Source organism: Ammospiza nelsoni, chromosome 19 (genome assembly GCF_027579445.1).
Source record: "Ammospiza nelsoni isolate bAmmNel1 chromosome 19, bAmmNel1.pri, whole genome shotgun sequence".
In the NCBI taxonomy this organism is placed as follows: Eukaryota; Metazoa; Chordata; class Aves; order Passeriformes; family Passerellidae; genus Ammospiza; species Ammospiza nelsoni.
Genome location: NC_080651.1, coordinates 8305610 through 8326056, shown reverse-complemented (window position 1 = coordinate 8326056; position 20447 = coordinate 8305610). Strand labels below are relative to the sequence as shown.

The 20447-nt window shown below is 47.5% G+C and overlaps 1 protein-coding gene across 2 annotated transcripts; it reads right to left on the bottom strand.

The window, feature by feature from the left end:
* Positions 1-113: 113 nt before the first annotated feature.
* On the bottom strand, positions 114-20394 carry GGA3 (golgi associated, gamma adaptin ear containing, ARF binding protein 3). Of its 2 annotated transcripts, none has more exons than XM_059485871.1 (17): positions 20316-20394; positions 14868-14952; positions 14382-14457; positions 13839-13937; positions 12925-13048; positions 12073-12176; positions 11460-11540; positions 10379-10516; positions 9336-9417; positions 8757-8873; positions 7588-7866; positions 6948-7015; positions 6231-6553; positions 5491-5756; positions 4538-4707; positions 3531-3641; positions 114-2353 (listed from the first exon to the last, which is right to left on the bottom strand). In XM_059485871.1, exons 1-17 carry the CDS (start codon positions 20353-20355, stop codon positions 2243-2245), a joined length of 2274 nt encoding a protein of 757 aa, XP_059341854.1. In that variant the 5' UTR covers positions 20356-20394; the 3' UTR covers positions 114-2242. The 2 variants fall into 2 exon arrangements, with proteins under 2 accessions (XP_059341854.1, XP_059341855.1); XM_059485872.1 differs by lacking the exon at positions 20316-20394 and adding an exon at positions 18088-18277.
* Between the last annotated feature and the right edge of the window lie 53 nt (positions 20395-20447).

The following is a 20447-nucleotide window of genomic DNA, read 5'->3' as shown; positions in this document are numbered from 1 at the left end:
AACCTCTATTTTTGCTTAGGAGGGTCTTGAGTCCATAGTTTGAGTCTGAGGCTTTCCAGAAGCAGCACTGCACTGCAGAAGCTGTCACGAGAAAGGGCCAGCACAGAGCCAGGTAGGGAAAATGATTTATTCAACATGCAGCAGCACAAATGCATTGGAGATGTATGTACAGGTAGGACTGCTGGGGATGAAGCAGGCACCTCACCCTACAGACAAGGAACATTCATGGTTTAATTTCCAAAGCAGCAGGACCGTGGTGTGTGTCCATGTCTGAGTGGCTGCTGCTGCTGAAAGCACCTGTGCTCTCCTGCCTTCCTCCAAGTCACAGTGAGATCCACATGCAGGGAAGCAGTGCCCTGCTCCTCAGGACACACCACCCAGGCACTGCCCCCATGCCTACTGTGTCTAAAGTGCTGGCAAGAACATGTCTGAGGCAGAAAGAATTCTCTCCTTGTCCATTATCTCCCAGTCCATCAATTTAAAACAACTTTCTTTAGTATCCAAACAACCCATCCCTCTCCCCTGGCTTCTGCACCAGGAGCTGACAAGGCTGAGCTCTCCACAGGCTTCAGAGCAGGACAAGCCTGAATTCCACCTTCAGGGGTTCCTGCAGCTGCCTGGTACCTCTGATGAGGGCCTGAGGCTTGTGAATCCCATTTTTTCATTTATAGGGATTTTTACTCTGCAGCATAGTAAAGAAAATTCAACTATGAATAACTGCAAGCTGTGTTTGCAGCAATGGTTTTACAGCCACCATTCATTCCAGCATCATGTTCTCCTGTGGAGTTTTCCTACATGAGGCAGGAGCCTCTGTACTGCTTTTCTCTGTGCTGCCCCCACTCCACGTTTGAGAAGAGCTGACAGCCCTGCTGGAAATGCAGAGCTGAGTGTCCAAGGACTGAGCAGGCACCTCTCTGTGTTCGTGTCAATGGGTGCTAAAAACCCCCATTAATTTACAACAGTCTGTCAGGGCTCACTGAGGCACTGCTTGAGACTGGAAACTGAGAAGAAAGAAGGGGCTGCTGGAACCAAGTTGTGGTGATTTACACCTTATTTCTAGGAGGTTGCAGCTAAGGGATCAGCTCTTCTGTTAGCACTGATGTCCAGCAAAACATTTTTCCCCTTTGTGGGGACAATTGCACTTTGCCACTTAATACAGGGAACAAAGAAAATGGGGCATTTACCCAGCACAGGCCCCATCACAGCCCAGAGGAGCCTCTTCCTTTCTCTGCCTGCTTGTTCTGTTTTAATACTCTGCGGCTCGATTATTTACATCTTGTAGGTCATTGTACTCAGCTCAATAAAACACAGTATTTGACTATTCCAGTAACACTGCTTGCATGAGGGGACATGAGAGGCATCTCTCTTTATCCCTGGATTCAGTCACTTGCCCTGACTAGTGATTGTAAAAACAGTTCTGTGCTCCAGGTGCTGTCCTCCAATATTGACCAATACCCTCCAGCCCTCCTTCCTCCTCACCATGCAATTTCCTCTTTTCCCCACACTATGGAATGCAATGAAAGCAAAAAAATAACCAGTGCAACCATTTGCAGACAAAACTCAGCACCAGCTGCCCCAAATGGATGCCCCAGGGTGGCAGCCAGCAGCATAAAATAAATAGAACAAGTAAAGATACAGCAGTATGGCACACACGGAGCGAGGGGCTGCTTACACGGGCCCTTGGGAATGAAGCAGGAGAGGGGGAAGGGAGCTAAGTGCTGTCTCAGTGTAAAAAAGGAAGCATTCCCTCATGGAGCAGCATTACTGCTCAGCATGCTCACGGGCCCGTGTGGCACAAGGTCACAGGCCCAGGAGGGTCCGGCAGGGCTCTGCGCTCGCTCGCGGCATCATCACCCCACAGCCTGTCGGGATCTCTGGACAGCAGTGCAGGAAAAGCCAACTAAATCCCCTTCTGCTGACAGGTCTTCCCTCAAAATACAGTAACTTCAAGTTTAATAGAGTGGAAGATAGAACCAGATTCACCCAGAGGTCAAAGTAAAAGCAGCCAGCAGCGCCTGTGGCTGGCTGCCTCTCAGTTCATGCTTGGCGTAAGTGTTCCAGGGCCCCTTCAAACGTGGGGCACAACATTCTGGACTAAAGCTACAAGCAGAGTGGTCAGGACATGTAAACAAAGCTGAACATCACCAGTGGATAGCATGTGTGTCCCTCCCCACGGCACATCCGTTCCAGTCCTGTGGGATCCTGCCCTGGTCCTGTCACAGTCTCTGGCAGTGTCCTAAGGTCATAGATTCCCCCACTGCTCCACCGGGGGAAACTGATCCACTTCACCCACTTCTGTGCTGGGCTGATCTCCCAGGGTGAAGGTCAATCTGTACCTCAGCCTCACCTTCTCCTGCAGGAAAGACAAAACCCAAAAGCAATGTGAGAACAGTCCCAGCTCAACAGCCCTGAACAAAACACTTCACTGTTACAGCTCTACAGAGAGCACAAGCTTTCTGTTGTGCAGAGCAGGGGCAGGAGGGTTCAGGTTAAGTTCATTGAGTTCAGCTATTTACAAACCTGAGTTATTCACCTTACACTTTTCATACCAAAAAACTTTTACTGCTTAGCATGGAGCAGAATGAGAAGAGCATGAATGACCTGTGAGCACAGACTGCACAGACATGGCCAGTTGCTCAGTTGCTCTCCCAAGAGCCTAAAGACTGCTGCTGGAAAAGTTCCAAAAATGACATTCCTCATCATGTGGAGGAAGATAAAACAGTTCCTGCTCTGAAAAATGCCTTGCAATCCAGTAAGCATGAGATGGAAGCAGCCCTTCAATCAAGCCACAAAATTTTTTAAACACCCACTAAACCTCTCTAACATTCATCCTTTTATCTGAGATTTCAGCTGATACTTCAAGGGCACTTTCATTGTAATTCTCAAGTATAAACATTTAAATTTGTCAAACAATTAGAAAGTCCTTCAGCTTTGTGCTTGCAGAGCTGGCTGACTGCATGAGTGACTACAGCAAGGAAAAACATCTTCTCAGATGCTCCTAGCATCATCAGCAGAAAGGGAAGTGTCAACCCCATTGTGTCCCTGGTCACAGAGAACGATGGAACAGACAAGATCTGACATTTGCCTGCTGGTTCATCAAAAGTACTGCTACAGCACCAGTTAATTTAGCATTGATCTAATTATCAGCAAAGCCAGGCACCTTCAATGCACAGGAGAGTCAAACTCCTGAGGCAGCTTTGCTTCCCTTTAAAGCTGAGCCTGACATGGTCCTTACCCTTTGCCTGGAAGAAGTACACTGCTCCTTCTCATGCCTCTCCCTGCCAAGACTGTTGGGAAGAGCCTCCTCTAGCCCTGAACTGAAACACCAACATTCCATAGTAACCACTTCTGGAGGGCACATTAGAATCACAGATAAATCAGGTTGGAAAAGACCTCCAAGATCATCAAGTCCAAACTTTTAGGAACAAACAGCTGTAGCTGCTCAAATGTTTGGTCCCACCCCTCCACAGAGTTCAGCTGATATCAAGCATGTCTGAAGAGAGCAGGATAAACCCCAGTGCCCCTCTCACCTTGGCAGGATTTGCCAGAAGCATGACCTGGGTGATGGCAGCTGGTGGCTGGATGGGATTGAAGGGAGACAGCTCAGTGCCAGAGGGTGGCTGTAGCTTCACCTTCATGGACTGCAAATGAAATAGAAAACAGAACCTCAGGGATGATCTCCTGCCCTGGGGACAATGAAGGATGCATGCACAGGCTGGGGGGACAACAGCCCATATCCAAATGGAAGAGAATCAACCCACAAGTGAGAATGAGGGAACAAGAGCCAGCCCGGCTTGCAAAACACAATAGGAACAAGCAGATCTTGACTTATCCTGCTCAGTGTTTTCTGCCTCTGACAAGAACCTTTGTGTTCTGGAAAGGGCACTGGGAATATTTGTCTGTCTGCCCTGACCCCCAGGGGAGCACTGACTTTGACCCTCATTCATGGAGAAAGTTTCCTAGCCTTTAAGATGAACTGGAATCCACAAAAGTGTGAAATAGATTATAGAGAGTAGTGTAGTTGTATCACTGGGTGAGAAATTGAGGTTTTGGGATTTTTAGTATGTTGTGGATGGAAGCAAGATGGAGGGCACAGGGTGTCATCCTGGGTTTCTTCTTCATGCTTCTTCTTCCTCCTTCTTCATGGGTTTGGGTGGCATTTTGTAATTGGGTGGAAAAGTCCCCATTGCAGCTCTTTGAGATCAGTTATTGGGTTAAAAGGGAAAATAATCTAGGTGTCAGTTCTTAATTGGATAATTTAGTCTTAAAAGACCTTGTAACAAGAGATTGTTGGCCATTTTGTGCCTTCTAATGAAAAGCTGCTGAACTCACAGTAGTGAGACTGTTTTACTGATAGGAAATAATAAACACCTGAGTCTGAACATGAATTACTGTCTCAAGTGCCTTCAATCCAGACCCAGAAAAACCAATAACCGGTATCCCCACAAGCAGAGCCTGTGGAAAGGTCAGAGCTGGCTGTCCCAAGCCCCAGAGTCCACGGCCAGGCCTCCCTGGCTGCAGTGCCACGTGTCCCTACCTTGGGCACGGCCGCCTGCAGCACGATGTTCCTGACGGGCAGCGGCGCCGTGTTCAGCATGGACACCACCACCACCAGCACGTCCGAGCGGCCGGGCGGGCACTCCCGGGCAAAGTGCAGCAGGATCCGGAAACCGTTCTTGTCGTAGGCTGTCACGGGCAGGGCACTGCCTGACAGGGGGAGAAGGGAGAGCATCCAGGTTTGTGCTGCAGCACAGGGTCGGAGGCAGATGTTGCAGTGTGTTGTAATATCCTGTTTTAAACTTCCGTGTCCCTCCCCCAGGTGTGCCAATACCTCCCTTCCCCCCTCGCCCCCTTGCTGAGTGAGTTCTGTCAATCAGGTTTAACATTCCAGGAAGGCTTCGTGCGGTTGGTCAAGTTCAAAAGATGCCCCTATGCCCAGAGGTCATTGGCCTGTCTGGGTGTCATCCTCCCCTGAGACCCTGCCCCTCCCACCTGGTTGGTGGCTCACCTGTCCCTTCCCTCCCCCTCCCCCAGGAGCTTAAAAGGACAATCAGACCAAGTGCTCGGGATTCTGTTGGAGCTGTTACCACGATTCAGACCTCTGTGACGATGGAATAAACTCTGGATATTAACCCTCCGACAGAATCCGTCTCCTTTTCCTCCTCACCTTAGCCTGAAGCCTTCCCACCTGAGGTAAATTCAGTTTCTACAAGCCTGGACTTGTTCACTGCCCAGGTGCAACCTCCAGCCAGCCAAAGGTGTCTCTGGGGTGAAACACCACAGTTGCTGCCTTTGGCCAGCAGTAAGGGTCAGACTGGCCCAGGCACAACCTACCTGGAAATATTGGGATTCATATTCCAATAAGGCAGCACCAGGTGATCAGCATGTTCAGCTGGAGCTGCTCATCCCTTCTCTCTATTTCATGAAATTTGACAAGAAGCTTTGCCTTTAAAAGTATCCAGAGCAAAGTGAAAAACCTGAAATACTTACTGGGTTTAATGGATTCCAGGGGAACGTGGACATTGGCCAAAGAAATTTCAGGTGCTTTCATGGGACTGCCTTGCTGCTGGAATGATGTTGGCTGGAAGAGAGGACTTCCTGATCCAGCAGGGCAGCTGCTTGGGAAGGGAGCTGGAGGGGCCCCAGAGGCAGTGGCTGCCAGCCCTGCAGGTGCTGCTAATGGGGCAGGGGTGACAGTGCTTGGCAAAGTCACCCCAGGGAACACTGAAGGTGTCACCATGCCTTGGGTGGCACTCCTGCAAGAGAGACAGAAAAGCCATGGTGAATGGAGCTGGAAGGGAAGCAGGAATTTCACCAATACCCAGAGGTAACAGCTTAACACAAGGACAAAGCAGCAGCCTGGAGTCAGGCTGGAGTCCGTGACTCTGCACAGTCTCACATGAGAACTAGAAGGACAAGGGTGGTGGTCAGGTTGGGGTCACTTCTCTAAGTCAGGAAGGAAATGGGGCCTCTTGTTGTACCTTAACAGCTAATTGTCCTTCACACCACACCTTTGGGTCAGGTAACAGTACAGCTGTGTGCTCTGCCTGCCTTTCCCTCCCAGAGGTGGGAAACTCATATTAGTTTGTAAACTGAAACCTCTGAGAAGAAAAATCCCAATCCCACATTTCTACCAAAGCAGAGAATTGAAAGTCACCCTCAGAATCTGGCACTGCAGTGAGCTTGGCTTCTAACTGCAGAGCCAAAGCAAAGTCAGGACTTTTGGTTACCCTTTGGCTTCTTCAAGGAGTTGTCCCAATGCATCCATCTTATGTGACATATTGCCCCCCACAGATGAGCTGAAGTAGCCAGGAGCAGCTGGAATATTCTTAGGAGGCCCTGCAGGGGCAGCTGGCACAGCAGGAAATACAAACGGTGCTGAGTTTGGGGCTGGGATGCTGGGAGCAGGCTGGGAGGCTGGGAAAGCAGAAGGCAGCGTGGCTGATGTCCCACACGTGCTCTGTGATGTGGGATGGAGAAGGGGATTCCCTGCAGGGTTGCAAGCAACAGTCACCATCTTCGGATTAAAGAAATCCAGGTCCAACTGCTCATTCTGGAAGAGAGGACAGGCAGATGCTCTAACTCACTGCTGGCCCTGATGCAGAGATGCACTGCTCTCTTACAGAGGGACAAAGGTTTACCACAAAAACAGGTTCTGGGTGACAAGCAGCAAAGTCTGTGGCCTAAGACAGGGCTACATCTGATGTGTAATTTAAGCAAAGCAAGGACTAACATCATGGGGACAGATGGAACACTGAGAAAGCCAGGTTCAGGGATACCTACTCTGCTCAAACACAGCTATCCCACTTTTTGGGGCTAAGCCAGACTGCCCCTTTGCCTGTGTGTGTGATCACATGCTTTTCCAAGGTGACAGTGTATCCTGAGACCTCCCACAACATCAGTCTCTCTCTCCTTCCCTCCCCTTCCCTGAGACTCCTCCTTTGTACCTCAAACATGCTCCACTGGTTGTTCTCTGAGGTCTCCTTCCCTGCTGCAGGGGCTGGGTCATTCAGGCCTGAAGGAAAAAACAGGAGGAGAAAATGAATTCAGTCTAATTCTTTGGCTGCTGTTTCAGTACCATCAAAACTTGATTCAGTTCTTCCAGAGCCCAAGAACCTGATGAAACACTGAGATGGACTGCAAGTCTGTGATGAGGAAGAGACTGACAGCACCAGCAGCCAACAGTCATGCCCTGCACTCAGCTCTTCTAACCCATCCTGATTAGCATTGCCTTCTGCTGTTCACACCTGGGCTCCACAGACAGGCATCCTGCAGGCTCCTAGGCACAGCCCTTCTGAGGCACCTTCTCCTTAGCACAACCCTACAATCAGGGCTTCATCTGTCCCAAACTGCAGCCTGTAGACACAGCATGCCCCAGCAGCCCCAGAGATCAAACTTCAATTGCACTAAACAGTTACTTTCTTGCAGCCAGCTCTGGGAAGATTTTAATACTGACTCACTGACCAGGGCTCATACTCAGAATGATACAAGGGAGCGTTCCCTGGAACCCAGGAACACGGAGAACACAAAAGTAGCCTTTCTTAGGATGGATTGAGCAGCCCTTTTGCAGACCCCTCAGCAGCTTACCCAAGCACAGGAGCTCCTCATCCAGCAAGGACAGGGAGTTGCTTGTGCCGCCCTGCTGAGCGGGCGCTGTTTCCCCCTGGCTGGCGGAGCTGCGCGGGGGCACGAAGGCCTGGGGAGGAGGAGGGAGGATGGGGATCTCAGCTGGGCCAGGGGCTGGGCTGGGGGCTGGGCTGGGGGCAGCTGCCAGGCTCCTGGGGGGCAGCGGAGGCGGCGGCGCGCTGCTGACGTCCAGTCCAGCCAGGTCGATCAGGGTGTTGAGATTGTTGGTGGAGTTACTCCCTGCAGCAGACAGGAGAAGAGCACTACTAGGAAAAAAGGCAAAAGGCTCAGAGCAAACCCAGTGTGTGCAAGAAATTAGCAGAGAGATCCTCATCTGAGCATGGCTTATGGCTCTTTGTAACAGAGAAAGGATATTTGCTGTCTGGACTATGTAAATCAACACAGATACTTAAAAGGATGAAATTCGTGATCTCTTCAAAAATCTTTTGAACTCAGATGAAGCTTTGGGAGATCCTACAGCATTATAACAAACAGAGGTTATCAGAGATCTGGAAAGCTGAAGGAAATTCATACCATCTCAATCTTCATATTTAGAACAGTCTTGTCCCTGTAAGATACTGCCAGGCAGCAGCAAAAATGTTTGAGTCTCAAGTGGTAATTCTGTCACACTCATGTCCAGAGCTTTCAAATGGTGAAGTTCAAGTGTGAAATAGGCAACTGGCCTGAATTCACAGATTGGAATTACTTGCAAAACCAGGAAAAGGATCCCTGGTCCAGCTCCTACTCTTCAGCTCTTGTTTGATAAAATGTTAAATGTTTTTGATTAAATTATCTTCTTCTTACACATTACCATTAAGAAACAGGATAAATGTGGGGAGGAAAATGTATGAGAACTTCCAGCCACACAAACTGCTCACATGGAGGTTTGCTACTGAAGTCATCAAAGGTCTCAATAATATGGAATGAGCAATGGAGAATGCAAAGCTGCAGCACTGCAGCTGTCCAGAATTGTTTATTCACTGCTCAGAAGCCTTCTTGTTCCCCTCTGATTCACAAACTGTTGGCCACAAGAACCATCAAAAGCTACTTTAACAAAACAGGAAACATTGCTCAAAACACTTAGAACTGCAGGATTCAAAAATTAAACAATTGGCTTCCCAGGAACTCACCTTCCACTACAGACATCCCAGGGAGATCCACTTCACCATTCATCACTTGCCCTTCTATTATTTTTTTATAAGAATTTATCACACGTGATAAATTGTCACTGGCCTGCAGAATATCCCCTACAAGAGAGATAAAAATGACCTCCAAGGCTTTAGTCACTTTGTTCCCACTAATGCTGAGAGTGCTCAGTTTTCAGCTAAATAATCAGCAAGAAAATTCATGAATATTTTGCTATGAGCTCCATCACTCAGCCTGTGCCACATTTCTATAAGCAATACCCTGACCTTTTCTAGCTCCACACACATTGCAGTACCAAGAAAAAAATGAGCCCAAGGTTGTTCCCCACAGCAACTCCCTTCCCCTCCCAAAGCAGCAGCTGTCCCCCATTACTGCTCCCATCCCCCTGAACCAACTTTACTGTCCAGTCCTAGCCTGAACTGAAATGATAAGCACAAAGAGAGAAGGCCTGTCCTTTATTAAAGCAACAGGAACCCACAGTGAGGAAATGACTTTATAGCTGAACCCTTACAAAGGCAAGGAGCACAAAAGCAATTAAAAAGGAAAAGTGTGGTTTAGTTTACCCAAACTGCTGTCATTATCCTCTGTCTCACTGGCCAGCTTGAACAGTGTCCGTCTTTTGGTTTCACACCTTTCGTACAGCTCCTGAAAGACAGATCAGGACAGAGGGTTTCACCAGCCAGGAGCCACTGCCAGCAGCACCAGTCAGCACAGAATGACCCCCAGAACAGACCAGTCTCACTATGCTGACTGTGCCAGTGTGGCTGCACAGCCAGGATGGCCTCTGTGCCCAGCTCACAATGCCCAGCAGCATTACATGAGCCTGGGGTAACACAACCTGCATTGCCAACACATTTCTCAGTCCTCCCTCACATCAGCACCTATGGTCAAGTTGTAATCCAAAAGGCATGTTCCTTCCTTGTACAGCAGTCCCTAAAAAAGCAGAATCATGCTTCAGCAATTAGGCTTCAATTGTGCTGCAACCACTACTGAGTCTGCAGCCACACAGCAGAAAGGTGGCAGTAACAAAATGGTTCACAGAAACAAACATGTTTCTTACCACTCTTTAAAGACTTTGTTGTTAAAAATAAGTGGGTTTGATTTTTTTTAATAAGATAATGTGCAATTCTTAAAGGCTCCGGGCCTACCAAGTCATCCCTGGTGATCATTTTGATTTTCACTGATGTCCTCCTAAGCCTGAAACACAAGCTAAAACTTTTCCTCTGAAGGGGAGGGACTATTTCCTGCCCCATTTAGCCTTTAGTTTATTCATCCACAGTGCTGCAACAGACAGTTATGACCTGCAAGCTGTGTGCCCTTATAAGGTCCAGAATTACAAACTGCAGCTTCTGCCAAGCTGCACCTCTGGAGAACAGCTGCACCTCACTTCAAGCATAGATGAAATGGAGCTACTCCCCACCCAGTCTTTTGGTGAAAGGCACTAAAACCATGGATTTTTTTCTTGCCTGCTGTTTGCAGCAACTGCTCCTGTTTCTCACCACTGCTCTCCATTCTACTGCAGTGTTTGCAATTCTCTGCAAAACTCAAGTCTGTAAGAAAGGACTGACTCCAGGATTGCTGGGAAGAAGGAGCAGCTCAGACCCACCTTCATGAGCTCCCTGTCAGCCTCTGATGAGTCCTCTTTGCTGTAATGAACCAGCATCTCATTCAGCAGCTTCACGTTGTTGTTCACCTCCTCCAGCGTGTGCATGCGCTTTGTCACCTTCTGGATCCGAGCCTCATCCTTCAGGGTGGAAAGCACAGACAGAAAGGATGAGTTTCCTTCTGAAAGCTCACAGCAACACAAACACAGATATTATCTGCCAATGTGTCAAGTAACTACTATTAAAGATTAAGCCAGAAAAAAGGAAACAAAACCCTTCTTCATTCATGTGAAGCTTTGTTTATTTTATTGTCTTTTCACCACCATTCTGAAATTACAGGCAACCCCATATTTCCAAAAAGTCTCATTAGATAGACTTCAATGTATAATTACACCACTAAAAAAGTTCCAAGAAGTTTCTTTCTGACCTTTTCAGAAGATTTTTTTTTTTTTTTTTTGGTTCACTTGATGCCACTTAACAAAAGAGAGGTGTTTGAGGCAAAGCATTTACTAGAAACAACAAGCACACTCTGGTGGAAAATGTCCACCCATCTCTGACTGGAGATTTCAACTGAAGACGCAGGAGAATCTGCCCTGGGGACAAGAGGAGCTTGAATGAAGTATCTTGGTAACCTATACAACCACTACAGTCCAGAAGGTATCCTTTTATTTGCCAGAATCCCAGTGAGTCATTTCCTGGACTCCAGAGATTGGAATGACTGCCATGGGTGGATGCAGCACTGCAAACAGGAAGGTGTTTCCATGACTTGTTTGTGAGAAAAACCAGTCCAGTGACTCAGTCCTCAGCATCCAGGGGAGTTACCACAATGCTCCCACCAAACCTTGATATGAAATCCCACCTTGAGTGATGGGAATGTGGTTATTTACAAGAGACATTCAATTCCTGCCCCATCATCCACCAGAGACACCAACTGTAGACACAAACATCAAATTTCTGTGACACAAACATCTCCTAGGTACAAGCTAGAGATCAAATCCTAAGCTCTCCACCATTTGAAGTCAAACTGCTTAAAACCTGGAAAGCAGACTGCTTACCTGAACCAATCCTACAGGAATTTCTTACCTCTTTTACCATGGATTTTATAAGTTTGTTGGCCTCTTGTAAATCATCCGGGTTTTTGCTTTTCAGCAGCTTGGCTAGGAGCTGAAAGACAAGAAAATTATAGTCAGGAAACAAATAAAGACCCTTGAGCAAAAGAAAAGGACTCCATATGAACAATTCAGGGGAAAAGGGATACATCCCAGTGTTACAAAGCTCACATAGCTTCCATAGTTACAGGGACTTCAGCAGGAGTCATTTAGAGTTTATTATGTATGTGAGTTGCTGCATTCCTGCTTTTACACAGGACATATTCTGTGACATCTCAGTGACTTCTGGCACTAGACAGTTATTCCTCTCATACATTATTTTTCCTCCTGTGTGTGAAACATTCTCTGCTTTCCAGTACTTCAGTAGGATGGCACTTTAACATAAGTAACCCCATAATGGTAACACAGACAAGGTCTTAACTGGAACTTTGGGTTAAGCAGGTGGACAAAGCAGTGAACCCTGCAAAAGTACAGATCATCCCCCCCCCCCAAATAAAAGCCACATTATTATACTTTGCTTCCTTATTCTAAATGTGCACTGAGTAATCACTTTACATTAGTGATTTTGTCACAAGCCTTCACTATACCTTGGATTTCTCCTCATCATCAAACACTGGGTTCTTGGGACGAGGTGGTGGGGAAGGAATCAGAGTTCTGTCTGCAGGAATCACAGGATCAAACATGACAATCCCTGAAAGCAGAAAGGAATCCTGTGGGTCAGCACACACACTCACAGCAGGCAGGGCACACAGGCACTCCCAGCCTTCTCTTAGAGCCAACACACATCTGTCCAGTGAACAACACATCCCCAGGCTGACTTCACCTGGCTGCTCTCCCAACCCCACAACATGAGATAAACTCTGCCTCTGAAGGGGAGGAACCATTTTCAGCCCCATTCAGCCTTTAGTTTATCCATCCACAGTGCTGCAAGGGACAGTTATGACTTCCAGTATGTGTGTCCTAATAAGACAGGATGGTTTCCAGAGCTTTCATGGAATCTATTTCTCTTGTGAAGCTACTGAGTTTTTTTCTTTGTGCCTACACAAGAAATGTGTGTCAGCTGAACTAAAGGAACAGCTGCAAAGCCATTTAGTTAAAAGAACACAAAAAGCTACTTGGAAGCCCTTATTTCACTTTAAATTAGACTTGTTCAAATAATCTAATAACTACTTCCATTAAAAAAAAAGAACTTAGAAAAGGCCCTTCAAACCAAAACAAAAGTATTTGCAAGGTATTTCACTAATTTAGTTAACTGAGCCAACTCAACCCTGCCCAAGGCATTTACATATAATGAAAAGCTTTTCAGAGAATTTCTCCCTTGTTCTATCTCCCCTCAGAGCTTGTCTTGATCCCATTTAATTAAAAGCTATATATTTTGTGACACTCTTGCTCAAAGCCCAGGCTGGAGAGAATGCTTGAGCGAGCAGCTGCCTCCCTACCTTGTCTCTTGAGCATGTAGTAGGCATCCTTGATTTTGGATTCCTCTGGCAATGCCACAGTCCAGCTGTACAGCAATTCAATCACTTTGGACTTCACCTTCTCTGAGACTCGGTCCCCCAGGTACTAAGTGTGGGAAAAAAGATCCAAATTCTTCATGTTCTTAATTTCTTTCTAAAAATAAAGCTCTATGGAAGCTCAGTGAAATACATTCTAAGGTGTAGTATCCAAGTTCCAAGATGGTCCAAGGAACATCTCATTAGGAGGAAAAGGTTCTCCTCTAATAGATTTGAAATAACAGTGAAGAGAAGCTTTGTGATTACCTTCAGCAAAAGAAAAAGCAGCTGTTCTGCTGGCTCCAGGATTTTGCTATTTTAAAAATTACAGCAGTACAGAGAACCACCCCCTCCTCTTGTCTTATGGGAGAGAATTTGGGAATGCATTGCTGCATCAATCATGCCATAGGGAGGATTTTCAGCACATTAAACTCATCATGAATGCTGAGGGACTTAGCCTGGCACTCTTTACACAGCAAGTCAGCAGAATGAGGACTAGAACCCCATGGTGTGCTGTCAAACCTCTTGTTTTAACCTCTGCATCACATTTCTCTTCCACAATCACTGGAATTTCGTTTTTTAAAACAACACAGCCCAAGTTCTAGAAGCCCTTTAGAGTTACCTGAAGGATTAGAACAGCCCAGAGACTGTATAGTGATAGCAATTCAGTACAGCTTCCTGAGAAATTTAGTAAGGCATAAAAATCCCCCAAACAACAAGAGCTTAGCTAACAAATGCTCTTGAATATACACTAATAAGTGCAATGAGCCAAACAGAACACTGCAAATATTTTGGATGCTGTCTGTAGCTTACAGAGGTCAAACAAAAAGCAGCTACAGCTGTAACACTCAGGGACTAACCTTTGGAGACACAACTTTTATTAACTCATTTAAAAAGCGAAACTTCCCAACTTCATTATGAAATCTTCTCCCACAATTCTTCATGCAAGCTTCCAGCACCTGCATTCAAGGAACAGAAACAGGGGCTGAAAGCAAAGGGGAAAACCCTACAAGAACAGTATGTGCTCTGCTTAGAGGGGAGGTAAGGGCCCCTGTCAGTGAGACAAGTATTCCTGCTCCATGCAGACATCCCTCTCCCATCTTTAGGGATGGCACACCTGGTGTCCCACCCTCATCAGGTGCATCTGGGTCTGTGTTATCTCAATACTTGGCCTCAACAATAAACACAAATCTTGCCTGAAGATAAAGGAAAGCAGCTCAAACTAACCCAGAGTTGTTTCTGGACACTTAAGGGATGGAACTGTGCTCCCTTCCACCTCCCACTCCCTCCCAGGATCAGGGCACTCAGCCCAGCTGACCCCATGGACACACCCTGTGCCCCTCTACCCCACCCAGGTGATGCAATGGGACACATGCCTGGATTTAGGGGTAAGGACTACCTACTGTCAAGGCCTGCACTGCCTCCCATTCCTGTGGTGACTGGATTTTATGAGCCAGGAGTCTCACAGCTATCTGAGGCCTAGAACAGAACAGGTAAACACCAGGGAGGACTTTAACACTTTCACAAATTCTGCTGTTTAAACAAAGTGTCTTACAAGTAAAGATTTTAAACATATGAAGCTCTGCCAGCATTATCAGTGATAACCCCATTTTACAGACTGGCAAATGGAATAATTTTGGCCAGATGAGAACCCTGGAGGTGCTGATCCTGAAATTAGAAGCGAATTCAGAATTCCCAGTTTCCCAGTGCTCAGTCTGGATTAGCCATGCTGCCTTTCACAGGAGAAGCAGCATCTTCTCTCTGTTGTAGCCAGCTCTTCCTTGTGATATCAGTATATATAAAAAAATTGTAAATGTTTGATAATGGAATTTCACACTTTAAAATGTGAACATTTATTTATTAAGTCTAGAGAAGTTTGGGACACCCACCCTTCAAGTTCTTTGTTGATCTGGTCACAGAATCCAATGATGTATTCCCAGTCTTCTTGCCTGTTGGATGGGTTGGTGGCTTTATCTTTGGCAAGGGAAAGAGAACATATTATCAATCAAGAGAAGAAACAGTGTAAAAAGTCACACATTTCCTAGAGAAAAGCATCTGACATCCACTGCCAGCTCTAGCAAAGGAGAAGGAAGTTCACACGTGGTATGTCTGTTCAGGGAAATGGGTGTGTCCAAGCTGAGACATCCAAACATCCAGTAAGAACCACTGCTTTCCAAAGAAAACAGGTGGCCAAATCTCAAGTGTTTAGAGACAGGCTATTCTCATATCCTTAAATGAGAGCATAGAATAAAGTATTTCAGCTCACAGTTTCCTCTGCCTGAAATGCTGTCTCTTTCTATCTGGCTGTAACAATAAATTCTTTAAAGGTTAAACCCTCACACTTTCTACATATGAAATTATTTTTGTATTCCCTGGGAATTTTGCAGAAGGAAGAGCTGGAAGATCAGATGTTTAACATCAGTCACTTAGCATTAGCACTTGCCTTTGGAGTGCCAGCTGTTTTGATTGATGCCTGGGATTTGTGAACTGAAATTTATTATTATACATTGAGTTCTTCTTGCAGGTAATAAACACTGCAGCCTGCACCTGATCAGGAACTCAAATCCAACATGCAGAAGCTAAGAGATCAACACTTTACTGACAGGGCTATTTCAGGCTCCTGAAGGATCCTCCCTCAAGCAGCAGGACCTCACTGACTGCACTGATTGCAGAGTAGTGAGGCATCAGCACCTCTTTGCTTCTGAATGCATCTTCTCCAGGTATTTACTGAACCCTGATGCAGCAATGAATTTACAGGAGATCACATTCCTGCTTTAACCTAATTTTCCAGCCAAGATGACCAGATATAATGGTTTTTCTTTCTTGTAAGGGAAGAAATAATGTGCTGTACCTGTCTCTATATATCTAAGAGCTGGCCTTTAAGAAACCTTCCTAAAAATTTTAATATAATGGAAAGAGGTTTAGGAAATTAAATATTGCTTAGTCAGGTAGTATAGAGCAGGGGATGAAGGGCAGGAAAAAACCCAGCACACAATTCTGTACTTTCATCTCAGAGGGAAGCATAACAAAACAAACACATGCTGCATTACCAAGTGTCATTTTTTATCATCATTAAAGCATATCCTTTTACCTTTCCAGAGACAGCTAAACAGCTGTCAGGCATCTACTCCAAAGCCTCCCTTTCCCAGTGCACCTGAGCTCTCCTACTGTGCCCATCCTGCACGGTTTGCTCAGGTTTTCCTCCTCACTGAATGGTATTTGTAAAGCAAGTAAACGTTTCCATGGATGGCATGGTAAAATATTGCACTGGTGAATGAATCTCTGTGCCCACTGCTGACCTCCATGGGACCCTAGCTGAGCAGAAGACAGCAGTGAGGGAGGAATGACTGCAAGATAACATCCTGTAGAACTCACTAAGCTACCAGGCTGGTCTTAGGAGATTCAAGGGAAGCTCAGTTTAAAAGACAACTTCTGCAGAGCCAAACAACTGCCCCAAGCACGTGGCACCTAAACCTTATCACCACATTTGCAACTGATGAACACCATCATGAAACCATGGGCTTAGAACAATCTAAAGCCTCTTCATGCAAGTCAAACAGCACTGTGGTGGTTTGGTGCTCCCAAGCACCTCTTGTGCTCAGCAGGCCCAGAAGAAAAATCACTCAGTTCCTGGCTGGAATTAAGGGAATTGACTTAATAAATGCAGGAGGAGCACAAACAGATAAGGACACACAACCAGCTGGACCTTGATGGATGCACATCCTGAAATTAGGAAAATGATGTGGTACAAACAGGAAAATGTAACCAAGTTTCCTATGTTCAAAGTGTTAATTTTAAAGCTGTTCCAAAAACGTTTTGCAATGACACTGGATTATTTCATGCTCTCAGACTCATCTAAGTTTTTTTCTGCAAAAGCTCTCACACAAAGACAGTGAAGTCTCAGAAGGAGAGAGTGACTGCCAAAGGGAAGTGCTGTTCCACATAAAGAAATTTCCTATTTCTAACATCCATAAAACCTCCATATGAAACCTTGGTTCATAAAAGTTAATGAGCTTGATCACAAGTCCTGCCCTGGCTCTGGAGATTGATGTGTTTGCATGACACAACACACCAGGGTGTAGGGATAGCTGTCCCCAGGCTCAGCACAGCCCCATGGACTCAGCCTCCCAGCACAGTGGAATCCCCTCACTTCACCTGCAGGAAGCTGTGTCACATCTATCAAGTTGTGACTTACAATCCTCTCTTTTTATGCAGAATGCTTAAAATGTGGGCAAGGAGCTCGTGTGTGCTGCCTCATAAATATGCTTCAACCCTTATGTGAAAGGATTCAGTCCAGGATGAAGAGTTGGTGCTCTGGAGTATCAAGTCTTTGGCTTTTCTGTTGAAACTGCAACCAAGGCCCATTTGGTACCAGTTATTTGCTTCCATAGACATTTGTCCACCTGGTCCCCCTCCTGAAAATCCCATTTCACACTGGCAACCACATGAATCTAAGCTAGCAATCTGGGGACTGAAGTCTTGGCACTGCTCCAGTCCTGCCACCACTTCTGCCTCAGTTTTCAGCTTTAGTTTAAAATGTGCTCAGGACAAACAAAGCTGCTTCACACCCACCCTGAGTATCAGAGCCTCTCAGCCCTCAGGTGCTCTGCCAGACTGAAATGCTAATGAGGCAACATTCAGATTAATAATTAGATATGAAACAAAGGTGTTTGTCTTCCCTAGAGAGAAACCATACTGGAAAGCAGGGGACCACAGAGCAGCTGGAAGGAAGAGAACCAGAGACCATTTACTGGCTGGTAACAAATGCTCCTGTTCTCTGGGTTCATTTCTCTACTGAAATGAGCCAAAAGCCACCCAACAAAGAGTTTCCCCAGGTCAGGCTTAGCCTGTGATTCCCAGCCCAGGCATGTCCAGTCAGACTCTGCAGTCCTGGGCAGAAAAGAACACTGAGCCAGACAAACAAAGGAAAAAAGAAATTGAGACAGTTATAATATTTTATCCATTTGCATTTCATCTGTTCCACAGTGGAACACTGCCTTAGCCTGACATGAGCAGGGTACAAGAAGCTTCCTTTTGGACGCAGCAGAAAAAGCAGCATTGGAGTCAAAGGCTCCAGTTGTGTTTGTACAGCTGGCATTATCTCCTAACCTTCTTGTGTTTCAGCTCAGAGCAGAAGCAGAGCCTGCCTGCCAGGAGGGGACAGGAAGGATCACCTTCTCTCATCCCAGCTGCCTGGAATGAGGCAGGACATGCAGATGATGCCAGATCATCCCAGGCTGAGGCGCAGATTGTGCTGCAGCAGCAGGACACGAGGATGATGTTACTTCATGGCTCTGTGACTCCACCTGATGCCAGAGGCAGGGCAGCAGGAAGCTGCACACCACCACAGGTAAAAAAAAAAGAAAAAAATGGAACACTTTCAGTCAGAAATTCTCCATCTTCCCGTGGCTGTGAAGTTGGCTGTGCTGCTGAGCCGTTCCCTTAGGGGGGTACAGCATGGCACATCCTCAAGGCTGGCACTAGCCACGGCTTTGCCATGATCACAGCACCCCCTCGGGCATGGCACATCCTCAAGGCTGGCACTAGCCACGGCTTTGCCATGATCACAGCACCCCCTCGGGCATGGCACATCCTCAAGGCTGGCACTAGCCACGGCTTTGCCATGATCACAGCACCCCCTCGGGAGGGCAGGGCAGAGCCGGGAGCTGCAGCCGCCCTGCCCGCCCGGCCCCACGGCTCCGCTCCCTGCGATGGGAGGGGCGATCCAGCCACACCACAGCGATCCCTGTAGCAGTGACCTGGCAGAAAAGCATCCTCCTAAATCTGACAGCAGCACTCAAGGCTTGAAAAATGTGTGCCCCGCTGCAATCAGGCTCGCTGCAATGCTTCTCACAGTGAGTAAGGCCTTTGCAACTCTTCCCTGTAGCCCCTTGGCCAAGGACACATCACGTCTCCCTTAACTTCCTCAATTAAAAAATATCCCCAGAAAACAAGCAGTCAGGAAGCATTCCAGGCTATACAACCCAAATTATCCTTCCTACTAGAGACATTTTCACACACAAACTGAACTGGGTGAGTCAGCTCTCCTCAGAGAAATATTGCAAGGAAGGGATGTGGGTGTTCCTTCTTGTGTCTCACTGGCTACAACAAAAGAAATTGACAAATTGTAGGAGTTCAGAGGAGGAGCAAAATCGGTAAGGGGACAGAAGGGATTGAGCTAAATTGAGAATAGATGAAAACATCTTTCAGCCAGTAACTCGGATAACAGACCATGACAGCATGTACATGTTTGAATTTTATATAAAAATACCAAGAAAGAAGGAGTAATCTTGTTTATGGAAGGAGAGTTCCAAGGGTAACAGGTTTTGCAGTCTGAGGTATTTGGGGTAATGACCATCTGCTGTTTGCCCAGTACCTGACTACTTGGAACTTCACTTGCTGCCATAATCAAACAAATAACTATTAAAAAAAGGAGAAGAAAATCTAGGCAACAGGCTATGATGTGCAGCATGGCCTCCCAGGGACAGCAGCAGGAGCTCCTGTGCGTAGAATATATAAAAAACAATGACAGTTATGACTGACTTGTTCAGGAATCACATCCCTGTGTTCTGTACAGCCAGAGGCCAAATGCCATGGGACAGACACACAGGCAGGGGACACTCAGCAGGGGCTGGGCACCAACAAACAACGGGGGATTGTCCCCTCTAACCTTTAAGGCACCTTAGCCTGACAAAGGGGTTTGATACATTCCAGCCTGTACGGAATGGATATCCACAACTACCCTGAAACTGCAGCCAAGCATAAAGCAGGATTTGTCTGCTTGAGCATCACAGTTGTGTAACACACGAATAAATTAATTCATCTGGGAACCCCCACAATTCTGAACCTCACGAACAGCACTCAGGCTGTACACTCGACGGGCCACAACCCAGGCAAGGGAAGAGACGGGAGGGACAGACGCGGACCAGGACCCTTTATGGACAAGAAAAAGCAGCAGCCTGGCAGGCGCTGAGCCGCAGAGCTGCCCGGTGCCCCCGGTCCCGCGGGGAGCTGCCACCGGCCCCGGCCCCGGCCGCGCCCCACACCGAGCGCACCGCCGGGAGGGAGGCCCCGGCTCTTCCCCCGGGTGCCGAGACCCCGTGCCCGGTGTGCCGAAACTCCCCCGTGCCCGGGGGGCTGTGCCAGCCCGTCCCCAGGGCGCTGTCACCCCCCGGCCTCCCCGGGACGGCCCCGGCGCTCCCGCCCAGCTGAGGGGGGTGGCGGGGTCGGGCGAGCGGAGGCTGCAGGGAGGCGCTGGGAAGGGGCTGAGGGCCCGGGGGGCAGCGGGGCCGGGGTCGGAGGGGGCCGGGCAGTGCCCGCACGCCCGCGGTACTCACTCAGCCACGACTCCAGGCTCTCCCCCTCAGCCTCCGCCATGTTGCCGGAGCGACCCGGGGCCCCGCCCCGCCCGCGCGAGAGCCGCGCGAGGGGGGCGGAGCCAGCGATGACTCCGCCCCTATCCACAGTGG

Excerpts from the sequence above, each read along its gene's own strand:
- GGA3 (XM_059485871.1), bottom strand. The coding sequence starts at position 20,355 with ATGGCGGAGGCTGAGGGGGAGAGCCTGGAGTCGTGGCTGA. Across the intron at positions 9,418-10,378 it reads CTGACAGGGAGCTCATGAAG|GAGCTGTACGAAAGGTGTGA; the intron begins GTGGGTCTGAGC and ends TCTGTCTTTCAG. Across the intron at positions 2,354-3,530 it reads TTCTGGCAAATCCTGCCAAG|GAGAAGGTGAGGCTGAGGTA; the intron begins GTGAGAGGGGCA and ends TCTTTCCTGCAG.